The sequence below is a fragment of the Xyrauchen texanus genome, chromosome 13, assembly GCF_025860055.1.
Source record: "Xyrauchen texanus isolate HMW12.3.18 chromosome 13, RBS_HiC_50CHRs, whole genome shotgun sequence".
NCBI lineage: Eukaryota > Metazoa > Chordata > Actinopteri > Cypriniformes > Catostomidae > Xyrauchen > Xyrauchen texanus.
Window position 1 is genome coordinate 27426097 of NC_068288.1, and position 19526 is coordinate 27445622.

Consider the following 19526-nt stretch of genomic DNA (forward strand, 5'->3'; position numbering starts at 1 on the left):
TGGATCTGCAGGGCTTCAAGGGATGAGAAGCTTTGGCTTTCCATCCGGCGGTGGAGGGTGGGCACAGATGGTTGGCCACAGCCTCCTCGAGGGGCGGAGTTCCCTCGTAGCCTCTTTCTCTTGCGCCGTCTTCTGAGGAGAGCGAGGAAGAAAAAGAAGGCTTCAGGCGAGCAGAGTGCGGGGCTTTCCACGACTTCGTGAGTTCGTCGTGCACTTCGGGGAAGAAAGGAGAGGGTCTCTGTCGAGGGGCCTGCCGGCGCCCCTGCAGGAACCACTCGTCCAGCCGGCTGTGGGCGGGTTCTTCCAGAGAAGACCAGTCGAGCCCGAGGTCTTCCACGGCTTTGGACAGGATGCGGACGATCTCAGAGTCCATGCTGGTGCCCGTGCTCGTGTCCTCTGATGTCGATGGCGCAGGGTCGAAACTCAAGCCCGGCCAGTCGTCGGATGCAGCGTCAATAGAGAGGCTGTTATCCTTTTCATCGTCGTCCCTTGACGTGCCGAACGAGACGAGACCCACCGCTCTGCTGGAGGGGTGCTGGTCCGCCTTCATAAAATGGACTGGCGGCGGGGAGATCTCAGAAAGCGGTGAAGCACGCGGGGACTGGGCCGGCGTGACGTCACCAAAGTCTACGTGCTCTGGCAGCCTCTGTGAGCGGCGCTTTTTCTTGCGCGGCTCAAACAGAGGGGGTGGCAGCACGGTGGAAGCAGGCTCGTTTGCGGCGAAAGCGGCAAAGCGAGAGCGCAGCTCGGCGAGGCCCAGGGAGTCACATTCGGGCATCCGCCCTGAATGAGAGCAGCTTCTGCGTGGTCCGGTCCCAGGCAGCGAGTGCAAATGATGTGACGATCCCCATCAGGAAGAGGGCCTCTGCACGAGGCGCAGGCTGAAGGCATTTGCAACAACGCCTTGGAAAATTACTATTTTACTAAAAAAGCGTCGCAGAGGCAAGCGCTTGCAGTAAAAGGATATAGCGCTATGCGTGCGGATGGCGTAGCAGAAGGCTTCAAGGCGGCTGAAGGCGCCGGCGTCCTCTTTAGCGGTCCTGCTTTAGGCTTTTCGACGGCGGGCTAAAGACTCCAACAATCCGGAGGATCCAGCGAAGAACAGGTCTTTGCTGAAGGAGATTAAATCTAAAGAACTCTCATGACGGGCGCCTAATATATAGCCCTAAGCCACGGCCATCTTGGCGGGCTCTGGCTGAGCTGCCATGGTCGCTGCTCAGAGTCGCCCGTCATTGGTTCGAGCAAGTTGCTGCAGCACAGCCAATGACCGAGCTGCCTCGCTCATTGCTGTCTGCTGTGCAGCTGCAATGCGTTTTACATAAAGACTTCAATATTTCTCGAGAAACTGAGTTTTCCCATAGCGTAAGCTACTTACGCAATAGGAGAGACCTCTCGATAGGGAACTGGTCTTTTCACCATTTTTAAAACATTTGCCTACAGTTACATACCCTATAGGGGTAGGGCACAACAACCATCATAACAAAAACCCAAGACAACAAGATTATAGATCCAATTTTTTTTATTATTGGAAGTAGATCAAATATTTAAGATGTAAAAATATTCACCAGGTACTTGGGCTTCAGGGTCACCCCTGGCCCAAAATAATAAACAAAACAACCTAGAAACAAAAAGGAGAAAATAACTACCCTGAAGAAGATAATAAAAATACAATTAAACTAACCTGACTTAACTAACCAAACAGGATGGATAGTCAAATAAACAGCACATCCCTACAAAGCTAGCTGCTTAAAACACGGAGTCAAATCTATTGCTGAAGCGCACAAGCTCAATTGGCGCAAAGTCTCAATAGCTCATATTTGAAAGCCAGCACAGAGCTTTTATTAGCATTGCAATCAGGAACAACCAATCACCATCACACAGGTGGAACAAATTATTGGCAAATCAGTTGCACCTGGAACAGACACAACAAGCACAAACACACTCACATAGACAGACAGAGAAAGAGCAAAACCACAATATCAATAATGCACAAAACAAACACCTTGTTGATTTTCTTTGGGTTGGACAATGTAACAATGAGGGGCCTCAAAAACTAATAGAAAGTAAAACGTTTCAAATGATCTAAAATTTCTGCAGACAAATACTCACCAAAAGAATCAATGTCTGATTGGCAGTTTTTAAATGGTTGTGGAATTTTTGTCGATAAGCTTCTGAAACCAACTCATAAGTTTGAAGTACAGAAGCTTTCAAAAGGTGATAATTGAGACTTTCCTCAAGAAACAAAGCAGAACAATCTTCTTGGGCTTTTCCAACCAGTTTACACTGGAGCAAAAGCATCCAAACGTCTTTTGGCCAATGTAGATTGACAGCAATGCACTCAAAAGCATTAAGAGTTGACTTCAGACTCTAAATGTCAGAACAATTGAATTTGTCTACTAATGTCAATGTCACTACTACTCAGAGGGGTAGGCGGAACAGGAGATACACTCACCTAAAGGATTATTAGGAACACCTGTTCAATTTCTCATTAATGCAATTATCTAATCAACCAATCACATGGCAGTTGCTTCAATGCATTTAGGGGTGTGGTCCTGGTCAAGACAATCTCCTGAACTCCAAACCGAATGTCAGAATGGGAAAGAAAGGTGATTTAAGCAATTTTGAGCGTGGCATGGTTGTTGGTGCCAGACTGGCCGGTCTGAGTATTTCACAATCTGCTCAGTTACTGGGATTTTCACGCACAACCATTTCTAGGGTTTATAAAGAATGGTGTGAAAAGGGAAAAACATCCAGTATGTGGCAGTCCTGTGGGTGAAAATGCCTTGTTGATTCTAGAGGTCAGAGGAGAATGGGCCGACTGATTCAAGCTGATTGAAGAGAAACTTTGCCTGAAATAACCACTCGTTACAACCGAGGTATGCAGCAAAGCATTTGTGAAGCCACAACACGCACAACCTTGAGGCGGATGGGCTACAACAGCAGAAGACCCCACCGGGTACCACTCATCTCCACTACAAATAGGAAAAAGAGGCTACAATTTGCAAGAGCTCACCAAAATTGGACAGTTGAAGACTGGAAAAATGTTGCCTGGTCTGATGAGTCTCGATTTCTGTTGAGACACTCAGATGGTAGAGTCAGAATTTGGCATAAACAGAATGAGAACATGTATCCATCATGCCTTGTTACCACTGTGCAGGCTTGTGGTGGTGGTGTAATGGTGTGGGGGATGTTTTCTTGGCACACTTTAGGCCCCTTAGTGCCAATTGGGCATCGTTTAAATGCCATGGCCTACCTGAGCATTGTTTCTTACCATGTCCATCCCTTTATGGCCACCATGTACCCATCCTCTGATGGCTACTTCCAGCAGGATAATGCACCATGTCACAAAGCTCGAATCATTTCAAATTGGTTTCTTGAACATGACAATGAGTTCACTGTACTAAAATGGCCCCCACATTCACCAGATCTCAACCCAATTGAGCATCTTTGGGATGTGGTGGAACGGTAGCTTCGTGCCCTGGATGTGCATCCCACAAATCTCCATCAACTGCAAGATGCTATCCTATCAATATGAGCCAACATTTCTAAAGAATGCTTTCAGCACCTTGTTGAATCAATGCCACGTAGAATTAAGGCAGTTCTGAAGGCGAAAGGGGGTCAAACACAGTATTAGTATGGTGTTCCTAATAATACTTTAGGTGAGTGTATAGTACTTGGAACAACAGGCTGAGGCTGCCTGAAAATGGCATGCATTCTGAGCTTCCAACTCACTCTGCCTAAGTCGCAAAGCTGTGTGGAATGCCCTTGGTGTTTGACTTTCAAGTCAAGTTCTTTAGGTCGGACTGCCAGTTTAAAGTCCTCTGTATTCAGACCCACAAGCAGATGAGAACTAACACTCACGTCTCCTGGTGACACACCAGCCGAAGCCTCCGCTGCAGCCAGCGTGTTTGACCCAGACACAGTCTCAACACCATGCAAATCTGGACCAGTCTCTTCAACTTCCATAACTCCAGCCCTTACCAATTCCAGTAACACCTCCTGAATTACCTGCGTAGTAGACATTTTGGAAATAGGTACATCATAAAAATCTGCATTCAAAAATAGGTCAGTCTTACAGCAACTATTTAGAAATTGTAATTACAATGTTCGGTGCCTGTTTAAAAGCCTCAAAACTGAATTTGATAATTAAACGACACTGTCGTCGCCCCCAAGTAAAAACAGCCAATCAGAGAGAAACAAATACTCAAGGTATCCTAGCGCATCTGCAGTTCTTCTCTGCTTCAGTTGCCCTGTGGCTTTGAGAAACAGCCTATTGCTTATTCAGGCCCTTCGTAATATCACATTTCCAAACAGGGAGACAGTGACCGAGAGAGCAGCCTGATTCTCATGAGCTCAGCAGAATAAACGAAAAAGGTGATCGCTCTCACCGTTAGTAATTTACAGTGAATTGAAATTAAGTTTCCCCTCCATGATATTAACTGGGGAACAATGATATTGCTTCTTTCAGCTTTCAGCTCCTTTATTAATTATGTATAGTGCACACCAGTGGTCACACAACAGCTCTGGGTTTTGTGTGCCTCTTCAATACCACCCTTATGTCTATGTTAAAAATGTAACAATGAAGCTGCCTATTTGCATCTGAACCAAAAATGTACATTCCAATCTAGTTGCTACAGTCACAGATAAAATATGAGATATCCAAAGCTGCATATAGTCAAAACAGGAACAGCACATTCAGGCTATATCCACCCGGCAAGCTAGCTCCTTTTATATTAGCATGCAGAAAATGTACTTTCATTCACCATCCTCAAATCTGCAGCTCATCAATGTACCTTTAAAACTTCCCCAGCCCTCTTTTTTTCCCCTTTTTCTTACAAAAGCATTTGGCATCGTTTAGCTGGGTCTTGTAGCCAGGTAGATTAGAGTCTCTTTCTGCTAGTCATGCCAGCCTCTTGCGCTCAGATTCACAAATCTACATATGGAGAAGCATTTCAGCATTTTCAAGTAATTGCTGGAATGAGGATGGAATATTGAATCCAGCTGGTAAAATTTGTCAAAACATGTAATTTTACAATCACTATAAAAGCTTAAGGCATAGACACAAAGACACAATTCATAACCTTGTTTTGTAACCTTTGAAATTGTCTGTTAGAAGGTAGGTTAAGGCCAGGCTGTGTCAACAAACTGAATTATTATGTAAGGGCTTAGTGACTTTTGTCTGTTACATATTGTAGGCTCTGTTCCAAAACCTAGTGAGCTGTTGTGCCATCTACTGCCTACATAGGGAGTGGGCATCTAAAGTCACATCCACACTAATCCATTTTCATCTGAAAATACATTGTTTTTGTACATTTGCGTCTCCCATTCACATTAAAAGGGTGTTTTATTCAACCAAAAATTGAGACTTTCGAAAACGCTCTCCATTACGACATACCTTGGAAAATTATAACATTAGGAAACTAAAAGCTGAGTTTTCTAAGTTAAACGGATGAGTGAGGATGTGCTCAAAGGCAGCGCTACATCAGCGCTACTCAACCGCATCCAGAAACTTGAGCCATCTTTTTCGTTATATTGTCATCATCAAAAATATATTTAGCAATGTCAAATGTGTATGAATTGTGGAGTGTCCATTTTCAAAAACTATTTAAAGGAGCTTTCTGTATCACTGAATCGCTTTAAAGTTAGAGAGGGAAATTATCTGCCGATGGATGTAATGAATGAATGAAACAACAAATAATATCTGAGAAAAGCTGGTGTTACATGATAGCGGCGGTCCGTCTGCATGTGCATTCAAAGAAACAGTATGTGCTGTTCACACATTGTGAAGTCTGTCACTTAAACATGCATGCTCTCAGTTTCCCTTGAGAGTCACAGCGCAAGTCTAAAATATGATTGTCATGACAACAGTAATAACAGAAAATAATGTGAGCTTATGCCACAATAAATTAAGCAAATTTCATGGAAGATGTGTCTCACAATTTATATCTAGAGTTTGAAAGTAACATTATGTATTCTAATAAGTAAACAAATACTAGGTTTGAACGCAGCCGTAATGTTGACATAGATGGCACCTGCCCAGTGCCTGGGTAACCAAATGAACACCAGATAGGCCTGATCATGGAAAACATTTACATTTAATTTGCATTCAGAATCTTTATGTATATATGTATTCACCATCTAAAAGTTCATAGAAAACACTTTACCAATGAATTATTAAAATCACATGGTTTGTCATTTCATTTAATTCACAACATGCACATCTTGGAATAGCCAGGTCTGGACAGACATGCACCAATAACATGTTAGTGCTGCAGTTCATTGTGCATTACAGTTTCTATGGCAAACGCACATGCACACACACACACTTGTCTAACGCTCAAATCCCTATGGTCACGTGGGTGTGTGTCTGGCTCTAGTGTTGCAGAGGCGGATAGCAACACTTTAATCTGAACTAGAAATGTTCAAGTCTCTGAAACAGATTGACCTCTAACAAATGTGGGTTTAAATTTACTGTTCGAATGAATGCAATCTCCATGGGCTTGTGGCATTTATTACTTGTTCATTATACTTTGGTCGTAAGTGATTAATATTTTTCCCACAGCTTTTGAGGATTACTGTGCCTATTCAGTTCCTTGTCATTGTTTTGGATCCATCTGTCCATGCTTAAGTGAAGCATTAGACAGTAACAATTAAGCAAGTTTGACACAGTTGACAAGGACAGCCTTTGTCAGGCACGAGCCATCTGGAGGGTCCTCCCTGTCTTTCGTTAAAGAGATGCAAACATTGTCATGCTTTTGCTTTCCGCTCTGGCCACAGAGGAGGGACATCCTCTCTCTCTTCATGTATAGATCAGGCAGATGCTAACAGAGGGCATTGGAAGAGGCATGCAGGGAGGCAGATTGCCATCCACATAATAATTGTTTCTAAAGCAGGCCACCAGCCATTGCTGCATTAAAGGGATAGTTCACCCAAAAAAGAAAATTGTTATCCTTCTTTACTCACCCTTATATTGTTCCAACCCTTTATGACTTTCTTTCTTTCTTCTGTGGAACATAAAAGGAAATGATATGCAGAATGTTACAAAGGACTGATAGTTTCAGTCACCATTCACTTTAATTACAAATTCTTCTTTTCTTTTTCCATACCATCAAATGAATGGTGACAGAGACTGAACATGATGCCTAACAAACTAATTTTGTGTTCCACAAATCATGTGGGTTTGGAACAACAAAGTTAGAATATTATGACTTTTTGGGGTGGGGAACTATCCCTTTCATGAGATGTACATTAATACAGACGAAGACGTTTAACCACAGAACAACAGTGAGTAAAATATTGAGGCGACCAGAATGTCATTTTTATATGTATTGCCTCAAGGCTGTTCACTTTTGATCTCAGTATATTTTAAATGTATTAATATACTGCTCACACATACAAACAAAAAATCAGTCAGTGTGTTTATGTGTGATTGGGAAGGTAAGGGGAAACATCTGTGCACAAGTCACTGCTTAAAACCAAACCAAAAAAAAACACTGACATTTTTTCCAAATCCAGTTTTCTGTTCTTCCCATCAGCTTTGTACCTCATAGTAACGGTTTGTCCAATAGGGTGCCGACTTCCGCCCCGGTAACACGTTCATTGGCTGTTGAGTAACACGCGGCTACGAATAATAGATATTTAAAGAGGCAAACTCCGACTTTGGCAACTGCTGACAGAGCCTCACGTTCTGATTGGCTCCCAAATCTGAAGTCTGTGTGCTCCACAGCACCTACACTGGTGCGAATGATCCAGTATGAGGCGATTCCACTGCGCGCTGGAGAAGGGGTGCCGAGAAATGATGTCACTTCTGAATGAAACGACACCGTCGCGTACCTTGAATTGGGAGCAAATGTGACTAAATTCGCTCTCCTTTTCGTGTATTTAAGTATATATGTTTTACAAATCCGCTAAACTTAAAGCAAGAGGAGAGTATTTTGTTCTACGAGTACTGGTTAGAGAAAGTCTCCCCCATTTTGAGCGCGGGGAATGGACTCCTCGTCATGAAGTGAAAGGGCCCGGTGGAACTAGTGCTCTCTGACTGAAATGAAGACGGAGTGGATTGTAGAGCTGGTATCTACTCTCTATTCTGTCGGACTGTTCATACATATTTTTTTATTCTATATATAAATGCGTGATCAAGGTGTATTGGATTAGTAAAGCCTGGTGCTTTGACAGATTTCACGACATGCAGTTATTCTGAAGCAGGCATTCAGACGTTTAAAATTGAGCTCTCCGTTTTGTTAAACAAAGATTTTTGCGTTGAACATTTTATTTTGCTCAGTTTGGTGAGAGATTAAATCAATCACCAGATAATTTAGACCATGTACAATACAGTGTGGACTACGGAGAAAGAAGATGACGACTGGAAGGACGTGATGATGCCCTATTCCACTGAATTAATATTTTACATTGAGATGGACCAGCCGCCAGGTACCTATGTAACAATTACAGTAACAACACTCTTTTGTCCAATATACTTTACGTTAAAACCCACTCGCATTCTAGCCTGACATTACTTTCATAGAGAGCACTAGCTAGCTCTATGGCTCTCTGCCTAGACAGATTGATATTCACTCAGGGGTTTAACGGTATTGTACTGTAATTGTATGTAGTATTTTTCTTGTAGGCTATGGTTACCGTTTAAACCCCCCTCGTTCTTAAAGGAAAACCCCTGCCGTTGTCTTAAACCAGGGCTTTTCCAGTCAGCTTGTCAGTATAAACGTGCCTTCATCGAATTTGACGCTGTACTTGCATTCATATTATTATCAACATTTTAAATGTATGATAAAACTACTTTTCACGCAGACAGAGGAGCCATGTCAAAAAATATACATTTCACTTGACCGCGTAACAGACTATATTCCTTTATACTTTTTAAGTTTATACTGCCGTTTACGTCTATGAATAGACGTAATCGTCTCTTTCAGTCTTGGTCCTGGTTCTAATTTGAGCCTGAAAATGGTTAAATGAGAGATCTTTCTGGAGAGATTGTGTTACATGTCCTCCTATAGTCTGCCAGTGTCAGGAGATTTGGACGTTTTGCTTGTCTCACCGCAAATTGTACTGATATGCAAAATTTGGAGGGACCAAATACACTCTCTGAATTGGTTTTCGTCATCTATGTAGTGTTCGTGGTGGTGGATATGTATGTTGTTCCCTTTACAAAGTCAGGAACTTTGTATAGCTCTTTCTCTTTTCCCCTGTTTGCTGTGCCTTCTCTGTTCTATATGCTGAAAGCTCTTTAGGGATTTCATGGGTCTCTCAGAATCAGATCCCCAAATTTAGTTTTAGTGTTCAGTTCTCCTTATTCACATGCAGTACCATTCCTGTGTCATTTATTAATCACTGACACCATTTTATTGCCATTGACAGTGATGTCATATATACTGGAAACTGGATCCTATTCAGAAGTCATGGGCATAGTTGACAATGGCTCATTAATTCATGCCATTAATTCCTGATAGGATGGTTCCTGCAATAAAGAGGGATGACACTTTTGGAAGCATGAAATGTGAATGGAGTAGGCAAAGATACAGTGTTCTTCAGTCTTTCATGAGGCTGTGATTTTAAGGTTTTTGTGCACATTGATATTTGAAACCAGAAAAACACAAGCACAAAACATTTTTTGTGTATAATTTTTTTAACAGACTGGATGTTATGTTTTGTCCATAATTGTTGGATTGTGAAGTCTTTTTTGTCTTTTTTATCGGCACACTATGAATGCAATGTTTCTTGGTCCAGCCTGTTTCCAATAGTGAGCCCACAAACGTGCAAAAGATGAATAATGTTATTACGTTTACAACACGCTCTTCGTTGTTCGAGGGAACAAAGCTTAACGCTCAGTCCTAACCTCCTCATTTCCGAGAAAATTAGCTGTGGTGGGCTGAACGAATTTGGCAAGCTGGTTTCTGGCTTGAATAAGCCCTTCGATTGCTCTGCCACGGGGATGAATGAGCACACCACTGTGTGATCAACCCAAACATTAATCTTATCTTTCATTCTGTGCCACTGCACACAGGTTTATCAGATCCGTCCTTTTCTCTTTCCCTCTGTTTGTCCCTCTCTCCCCATGTAGTGTCAATAGCATCTCGTTCACTTAGCATCTGCCTCTTCCTCAACTCACAGCACTTTCTCTCCGAGATGCTGGTTTCTAGAGAGGCACTGTGGGAGAGTGTGAAACTGACAAAATCTGTTTGGTCCAGAAGATGGGTTGAAAGAAGACCCATGATGAGGGTCCTGTGCAGGTTCATTAGAATATTTATTACAGCAGAATTGAAATCTGAAAGGCTCTTTGCTGCACCAAGGTGTGTGTGTGTGTGTGTGTGTGTGTGTGTGTGTGTGTGTGTGTGTGTGTGTGTGTGTGTGTGTGTGTGTGTGTGTGTGTGTGTGTGAGCGTGTATTTATCACTTTGTGGGGACCAAATGTCCCCATAAGGATAGTAAAACCCGAAATTTTTGACCTTGTGGGGACATTTTGTTGGTCCCCATGAGGAAAACAGCTTATAAATCATACTAAATTATGTTTTTTGAAAATGTAAAAATGCAGAATGTTTTCTGTGAGGGTTAGGTTTAGGGGTAGGGTTAGGTTTAGGGGATAGAATATAAAGTTTGTACAGTATAAAAACCATTATGTCTATGGAAAGTCCCCATAAAACATGGAAACACAACATGTGTGTGTGTGTGTGTGTGTGTGTGTGTGTGTGTGTGTGTGTGCGTGTATTTATCACTTTGTGGGGACCAAATGTCCCCATAAGGATAGTAAAACCTGAAATTTTTGACCTTGTGGGGACATTTTGTCAGTCCCCATGAGGAAAACAGCTTATAAATCATACTAAATTATGTTTTTTGAAAATCTAAAAATGCAGAAAGTTTTCTGTGATGGTTAGGTTTAGGGATATGGTTATGGTCATGGGATAGAATATATAGTTTGTACAGTATAAAAACCATTATGTCTATGGAAATTCCCCATAAAACATGGAAACACAACATCAGTGTGTGTGAGAGAGTGTGAAAACAAGCAAGCAGTAGCTTTGTTCCGTTGCTCTGTCCAATGAGCACAGGTGCTGCACCTCCCCCAGGGGAAAGCTGGCCCCTGACTATGAGGGCCAGTGATGTGTGAGTGTAATAAAAGCTTCTGGAGCCTTTTGCTCTGGATGGACAACAAAAGTGCACTGACACCAAAGTACAAGTCAGCTTCCTACATTCCTTAATGGCCATTCATATAACACAAGGGGTGGAAATGTCACTGTATTTCATTTGATACATGGTTCTTTGTTCTTTTGCCTTTGCAGCCTGTTCAGTTTCAAATGTATTTGAGCATTCTTTAACATACAGGCCTAGAGCAAATTCATATGCTGTTTGGTATGGAGGATTTTCTTGCACAGTGTCTCTGCCTTACAGTGGTGACATGTATGAATACATGTATTTTCTTTTTCTCTGTACATATATGCATATATACCGATCAGCCACAACATTAAAACCACCTCCCTAAAATTGTGTTGGTCCCCCTCGTGCCACCAAAACAGTGCCAGAATAGCATTCTGAGATGATATTCTTCTCACCATAATTGTACAGAGTGGTTATCTGAGTTACCACATACTTTGTCAGTTCAAACCAATCTGTCCATTCTTTGTTGACCTCTCATCAACAAGACATTCCATTCACAGAATTACCGCTTTGGTGTTTTCACTTTTGGCATCATTCAGGGAAAATTATAGAGATTGTTGTGTGTGAAAATCCCAGGAGATCAGCAGTTACAGAAATTCTCAAACCAGCCCATCTGGCACCAACAATCATGCCACGGTCCAAATCACTGAGATCACATTGTTCCCCATTCTGATGGTTGATGTGAACATTAACTGAATCTCCTGACCCTTATCTGTATGATTTTATGCACTGCTACCACAAGATTGGCTGATTAGAAAATCGCATGGATGATTGATGGTGCCAGATGGGCTGGTTTGAGTATTTCTGTAACTGCTGATCTCCTGGGGTTTTCACTCACAACAGTCTCTAAAATTTACTCAGAATTGTGCCAAAAACAAAAAAAAACATCCATTGAACGGCAGTTCTGTGGATGGAAATGCCTTGTTGATGAGAGAGGTCAACAGAGAATGGCCAGACTGGTTCAAACTGACAAAGTCTACGGTAACTCAGATAACTACTCTGTACAATTGTGGTGAGAAGAACAGCATCTCAGATGTTTTGGCGGTAAGAGGAAGAACTGCACAATATTAGGCAGGATGTTTTAATGTTGTGGCTGGTCGGTGTTGCAAGTGCTTTGATAAATGGCACAGTTTTTGCTTTTTGTATTCTCAAGTTACCCACATTGTGGACTTGAAGAGATTCAGTGTCCTGGTTCATGTCCATCTCAGCGTGTGCTAGTGTCTGTGCCTTGTCTCTCTCTAGGAGGAGCGCCTCCCCCCTACATCATTCCCCAGAGCTTTCTGCTCATTCTCTCTCCATCTCATATGGTTGTGCCCACCTCCCCTTCTGCGTCCTCATTGGCTATTGCAGACTTCTCCATTGAGAGTGTATGTTAAGCCAGCAGCATCTGAATTTAGGAGCAGGGATTTTCCCTCTGGCTTTAGTCTGAAAGGCAGAGCGAGCAAGGGAGGGTTGAGAGAAAGCGAGAGCGAGTGGGAGAGGGAGAGAGAGAATAAGAGGGCTTCACGGACAGCTGAGTGCAAGGCTGTACACATGCAGCTGAAAAAGGAACCAGAGGAGGACGGTAAGGGAGAGACTCATTTCTTTTCTTCTACTTTTCTGCTGTCACTCTATTTGCTTTCGTCTTTTCTGACTTACGGCTATTGTAACGTTCTGAACAGGCTGTCATTGAAGTACAATGACAATTAGTGCTTGTCCAATTGTGTGCTGAGTGTCATGGTTCCTGTATTGTTGGAAGCATGCATTGTGCTCAACATAAATTAAACTAAAAATTGTGCTTTTTTGGGGGGTTTTCTTTTCTTTTATATATGTATATATTTTACTCTATTAAAAATTGACTAGAGTGTTGAAAAGCCTGTTAGTAGAATTTTAATCTGTCATTCATTAGAAGTGGATAGTGACTGTGTCTTTGCAATACGTGCACAGAGCAGAGCTAAGCCCATTTGCGTTCACATGCGATTGTGTGTCCCCCTGAAGGTCCATTTAAACCTTGTATGAGCTTGGCGACACTTTTAATTCATTTGCCCTGGAATGGGACGTGGCAGCCCACGTTTGCTACACCCCTCAATGGCACTGTCATCACTCTCTGCCACATGCCCTTTCTCATGCTAATGTACCCACTAATTTGTCCATACAAACTCTAAACCAAGCTGTATGTATGTGTGTGTGTGTGGCTGTGTCAGTTCCATACAAACTCTAAACCAAGCTGTATGTATGTGTGTGTGTGGCTGTGTCAGTTCATTTGTTTGTGTGTGTTTTTGTCAAAGTATGGTTGCTCCCTAAAATATTACCTGTGGAACCAGAAGTTTTAAAGTGATGTTATTGTGTGGTAAGACAACAAACGAAGACCACAAGAGTTATTTTGAGTAGCACTTTGCCATTAATTGTTTTCTATCAACCTAGACTTCTCCTATGGAAGTAGAGTTTTCTTTGTTCAGGGCAGTGCAGCTGTAAATGGACTGCTATGCAGTATTGCCTTTCTTTCTCACCCTCCCTGTCCTTTACCTTAATCACTTTCTCTTTCACTTGCCTTGAAAATCAATGTTTGTGCATTAGAAAGTAAAATTATTTACCTATTAATCCTCTTTTCTCTCTCTCTCTCTCTCTCTCTCTCTCTCTCTCTCTCTCTCTCTCTCTCTCTCTCTCTCTCTCTTTTTTTACTTTTCTATTCAGTATTAAGGCTATTATGGGCTAGTTTTCTGCAGGATTGATAATTCAAAAGAAATTACTAATGCTTCTGTAATTTATATTACCTTTTGTATGACATTTATGACATAAGTCATGATTGTAATTTGTTAGGATTTGGTGAACGGTGACTTCAGAAATAATGGCATGGCTCTGTTATGTGGGCTTTCCATTGTGTCCTCCGCTGCAATATCTGACGTGTGTGCGTGCGTGTGTTTAAATATTACTTATAAATAATGTAATGTAATGTTTTTTTTTATTATTATGCTTTTTTTTAAGTTAACTTTTTTTGTTCAGAATATTAATAACAATCTTATATAGCTTATATAACATTATTTTTGATCTCATTAATTATGTGTACACATTGTCATATGAACAACCAGTGTAATGGCCAATTTACATTTCACGATTGTTATGAAGTTCACAAAACTGTTCTTGCTTTATTTTGAGTCAGACATGGCTGAAATTAAAGACATCCAGTAAGGAAGTCGATTCAGTAACTGCTCTGACAGATTCTGTGAGATCATTCAGAGATGGATTATTCAGACTGATTCAAACTGGTTGTTTTGAGCGATTCATTTAAAGAACTGGCTCATAAGAGTCATTTGTTTGTGAATCGGATGACATTAGTTTTGTCATTATTTCACAGTACACGGTCTTATCTCACCACATTAAATTTAGACTGAAGCTCACAACACCGGTGAAATATTTTCTTTTACAGTTACTCTGGAGATTCAGTAGTGGTGGAGTGCTGCTGTTGAACAGCGGTGCAGGAAACACCGTATACGGGTATGTGTGTGGAGAACAGAGGTGGTCACACACTTGCAGAAAGAGCTGACGATGGAACATTGGTGGGCAGGAATTTGAGGTTTCAGATGGGCTGCTGCACCTGCCTTTTGGCTGCTGTAGAGAGAGGAGGAAAAAGAGGGGGGTCATTTCCCTTTCTGCTGGTTGGCTGCTGCTGTAGCTTTGAAAGAGGCTTTGTGATGGCATGAAATATATCAATCCTGTGTGCAAGTTTTTTTTTATTTTTTTGTGTTAGTCCTGTGTACAAGTTAGTCCTGTGTGTGTAGTAAGCTATTGAATCTCAAACATTCCTTGTTTTATTTTGTCTCTAAATAAGTGAGAAGAGAAGGTGAGCAACGTGGGTATTCGCAAATGTAATAATAATATTGTAGATATTGAGTTGGTGTAGAGGGAGCAGAAGTGTGTACATTTTCAAATGTGTCTTCAGAAGCTGCTCTGCTGCACAAATGACCACCTACCCACCAGATGGCTTTTGTTCCCACCAAAGTTTGTGACTACAGGAAAGTGCACAAAGTCATATTTTCTTTCACATTTATCTCTATCAAAAAATAATATTTTCCTATCCAGGCATTTAGCCAATCTCCTCTCAGGCCAACTGAAATATAGGAAGAGTGTTTGTATGTGTGTGTCTGTGTGCACACACACACACCTGCAAGACCAGAGTTTGGGTGGGGATGTGTCCGTTAACCTAGCTCCACTTTGACTGGTTGAAGCAGCTCACCCCACCAGACTAAGGTGTTGCCTATGGACCAATGGAGGGAGGAGTTGTCCCTGTGCCCAGGTCTACTCTAACTCATACTAGACACATGCTTTCTCACTCCAAAACCGCCACTGCTTTTAATTAATATTGCTATCAATGAAAGCCATTCACACACCCCTCTGCCCACTTGCTTAAAAACAGATGGGCTATAAAGACCTGCACTCGACAAATGTTTGCAATGTATTTTATAAGGCTGGATTTGATTCAATTTAGATTCTGATTCATTTTGATGTATTTCATTATGTCTATTCAGCTTGCATATATAAGAAATTCTCAGCTGTGAATTATTCTGAGAATTTTCTAACTTGGAATGTAAAAACATTTTTAATTTGAACTGTTCAGTTACAGTATACTTAACAGATATAATAATAAACAGCCAAAACTGAAGTAAACTTTAAAGGTTGATCTTGGGATTTTAAGAATCAATATCAGGATCATTCAAATGAAGATCCGTGATTAATCGGAAATAAATTTTTTTGAATCAATATTTATATCTAGACTTCAATGTTGAACAGTAATGAGATAAGTAATGAAAATCTCAATAGAATCTGGCAACTTTTAAGGAGGTCTCTCTTTATTTGATTTTTTTTTTATTCAAGCACTGTTAACGGAGCAGTGGGTCATTTCAGAATGTGCCAGAAACAGTCTTGCCTATTCTCATTCACATACCATATCGGTTTCTTCAGCTAGAAGTGCCCAGTGGATTCTAGAACAGACTTTTACGATAACTGTATGCTCTCTCGCTCTGCACCCTCCCCCTCTTTCCTTTTAATGCAAGAGAGTAGTAGACCACTCCCCCTCTCCTGTCCTTGCATAGATATCCACCCGCTCTCACACAGCCTTTTCTTAGCTTTGCCAAGGACAGTTGGGTGACTGTATCTACTGAAACTTCACTGTTCTAATAATGCAGTCTTTTTTTAACTACTTATGGAACAATCTTTGGCAATATCCAGAAGCTCTGCCTGTGCCATGTGCTCTTAAACAATAGAGTGCAACAGTGCCTGCCAATCTTTTCAGCTGTTTTGGTTCTGGAAGGATTTTTCCCATGAATTTTTCCATAGGGATTTTAGATAATGTGTTCTAAACCATGAATCATAAATGTGTTCTAAACCATGGATAAAGCAAACCATCTCCGAGGTGAATCGCATCATTATTAACTTTGATATGAAACAAAAAAGTATCAGAAAAAAGGAAGTTACAAGACTGTAGCTGCTCACTAGCATTTAAAGGTACTCCCACCTAAAACAAGTGCCTTTATAAGAAAGCCTGGAGTATCATTTCACGTAAAATCCTATTGCAGTGGTTATCTGTGCAAGAATAACACAAATGCATTGAGACAGGGGAGTGTGGTGCTGTGTTTTGAGGAGGCTGTTGCGAGCTTTCGAGTAGGTCAGAGGGAGGTTAGTTTGGCTTGGCGGTAAGTGCAAGGCTTGAACACTGTGCCTCTGTGATTTCAGACGAAGTTACAGACTTCAAATTTTTTCTCCATTTCAAAGCTAGCAATCTTTGCCAACTGCACCTAGCTGAATTCTTGCAGGTTCGCCGAAGCCAATACACCAGCCCCACTCACACACAAATACACTTAATGCAAGCACATCATAACCAAAGTTGTCTAGACCAGCTTCAGTCAAGGAAATCCTTTGTAGTCTTGCTAAAAGTTGCTTCAGACTGCATTTGACAACATTTGCATTAACCTTAGTTCTCAGCCTTTCTCATTTACCTGGATGCTGTTTTTGGCTCAGAGGGGGTTGAAATCTTCATATCAGGAAATTAGACCATAAAATAATCCTGGAAGAATGCATGCTGTTAAGACATAACATGGCACATTCGCACACATCAATATTTCTTTGATTGCGGGTGTCATGATTTAGGCTAGTGTGTGGCTGAGCAGCACATTCTAGCGACCCCCTGATCTGGAGGACAGCAAGAGAAATATCAGTGTTTGCTTTCTTGCGTGTTGTTGTGGCAGCTTTTGTATGCTATTGCTCTCAACAAAGGAAGCACCACACTCAACGGAAATTAATTACGAGCCTATTCATTGCAAATTCAACAAATAGCAGAAAAGCAACACTGGTTGAAGACATTTGCCTGCTGTTTACAGTTTGTACGGGCAGACAGGAATATGTCGTTGTTGCATTTTCCATGAAACCCAATCCATTTGCATTTTCAGTGGAATTTATTGTCACATTTTCCAAAACAAACATATATAGTGACAGATGACTTTAAGGGGTCAGAACTCGGTGGCATGCATGGAAAGGAATTCTATGGGGAAACTGAAATAAAGTTATTTGTTTTTGGGCTAAAGATTAGTAGCTAAAGCTGGGTAGTAACCTGCATTCAGTTTCTCCTATTTGGATATCAGCACTCGCCAGCGCTCAAAGACCAATTCCAATACAACTTGTGTTTAAAGTAAAGAGTGAGACTGAGGTTACTGAATTCTTTTTTTCAATTTTGGCTCAATTTTTGGATTGTTTTGGCAACAAGGCCATCATCTTGCAAGGCCACACCATAACAAGCATACATTTTTATGTCTAAGACTGGTTTTAGAGAGGTTCCAACTTTTCCAAAGTCAGCAATTTTTTTAACTACTTCATATCTTGAGGATTGCCCATTAGATCCCACATTTGGTAAATTTTCTTCTAAGTGATGAATGTCTTCTCTTTTTTTGTTTTCTTTTGCAGCACTTCCTCCCAAACCAGCAAAACCCATGACACCAGTAAACGGTAATAGTGTGAAAGAAGCCGCAAGCTGCTCATTGCAAGAAGCAGAATGGTACTGGGGAGACATATCAAGGTAAGACTCACTTGACACTCAACAGACTTCATTTCTCGATTTGTTGGATTTCTGCCTGTTCTGTTTTGAAAATCTTTCCTTTCAACGTTGGCTCATTTTATGAGACTCCGTCTTCATCATGTGTAGCAGACACGTATGGCAATGTGTGAGATGCACAGTCACCATGGTGGTCAGGTGATTGTTGGTCACTGCATTCATTAAGGCTGCAAGCACCTATCCGGGTTTTCACGATGTTACTTGCTCTTTAGTCAGAAGTTTCCTGCATTCTCCTGCCCTAGCATCCCCCTCCCCTGATGGCTCCCTTTTGCCTTTTGTAGCCTAAGGTATAGTCTCAAATGCAGCTCTGCAGTGTCATGTTGCTCATTTAGCGGTCTGCAGTCTGCCACCAGATCTCTGAGAAAGTCTCTGTGCTCTACTCTTCCAGAGTCCAACTTTTCTTTACATTAGCCAATGAAACTTATTTTGATCATCTCCCTATCTTTTGGCTCAATTGTCCTGGAGGCACATACTCTTGTTAGAAGCTGTACAAAAGCAGAAAGGCCATGAAATGGGGAAGATACATCCAGAGAGAGTTTAGAATATAGAAAAAGAGGGTTTAGTTGCCATTATTTAAGGAGAAGCATAGAAGAGCCCAAATCTCCAAAATGCCAAGCAGTCTGGCTCATTTCCAACAGGGAACTTAAACATAAAACACCCAGGTTTTAGCAGATTAGTCTGCTGCTTAGCACCAGCTTTAGACCTGTTTGAAGTTGGCCATGTAGAAATTCTGCAGAGGTGCTCTCAAGATTACACCACTCTGAAGCCCCACTATCCTTTTAACTCTTACAGCCCCTTCCCAGATAGATCTGAGCTGCTTTTAGCATGACTTTGAATCTTTCCTGAGTGTTTGACTAGTTTAAGAAGCAGAAAGTGGCTAGTCACTCTAGGCTTCAAATAAAGTAGCACTCCAAGCAAACCGTTTACGGACCATTCAAATGTAAACTAGCCTATAATAGTCTGTGAAATTAGGCTCTTTTTAATATATCTGTTACTTGATATACCATGGTTACCTAACTACATCAGCAGTTTGTATAAAATGTTTAAATCTGCAATGTGAGAAATGAGCTCAACTGGAGTATGGTCAGATGGTCTTTACTGTGTTAGTCCATTAAGTGATTTTACATAATCGAGATCAGACTTGATCTGGTTTTGCAGTTTCAGTTAAGTACATGCTAGAAATTAATAATCATGTTTATCATTTGAAGCCTGCTTTGGTCTTTTTTTTTATCCTGGGCTTGTGCTAAAAGCCAACTTTGTCAAAATAGACCCCATTTGCT

General features: G+C 41.3%; 1 protein-coding gene across 3 annotated transcripts in view; it reads left to right on the plus strand.

Annotated features, from left to right (window-relative positions):
* pik3r3b (phosphoinositide-3-kinase, regulatory subunit 3b (gamma)) overlaps positions 1–19526 on the plus strand; it is a 289080-nt gene that overhangs the window by 264366 nt on the left and 5188 nt on the right. The window contains exons 1-2 of one of the 3 annotated variants that reach the window (XM_052140872.1): positions 7780–8430; positions 18099–18210. In XM_052140872.1, coding sequence (XP_051996832.1) covers positions 8322–8430; positions 18099–18210 — 221 coding nt within the window. In that variant the 5' untranslated portion in view covers positions 7780–8321. Of the gene's footprint in view, positions 1–7779; positions 8431–12606; positions 12730–18098; positions 18211–19526 lie in introns of those variants that run through there. The other 2 variants (XM_052140873.1, XM_052140870.1) reach the window with 2 other exon arrangements.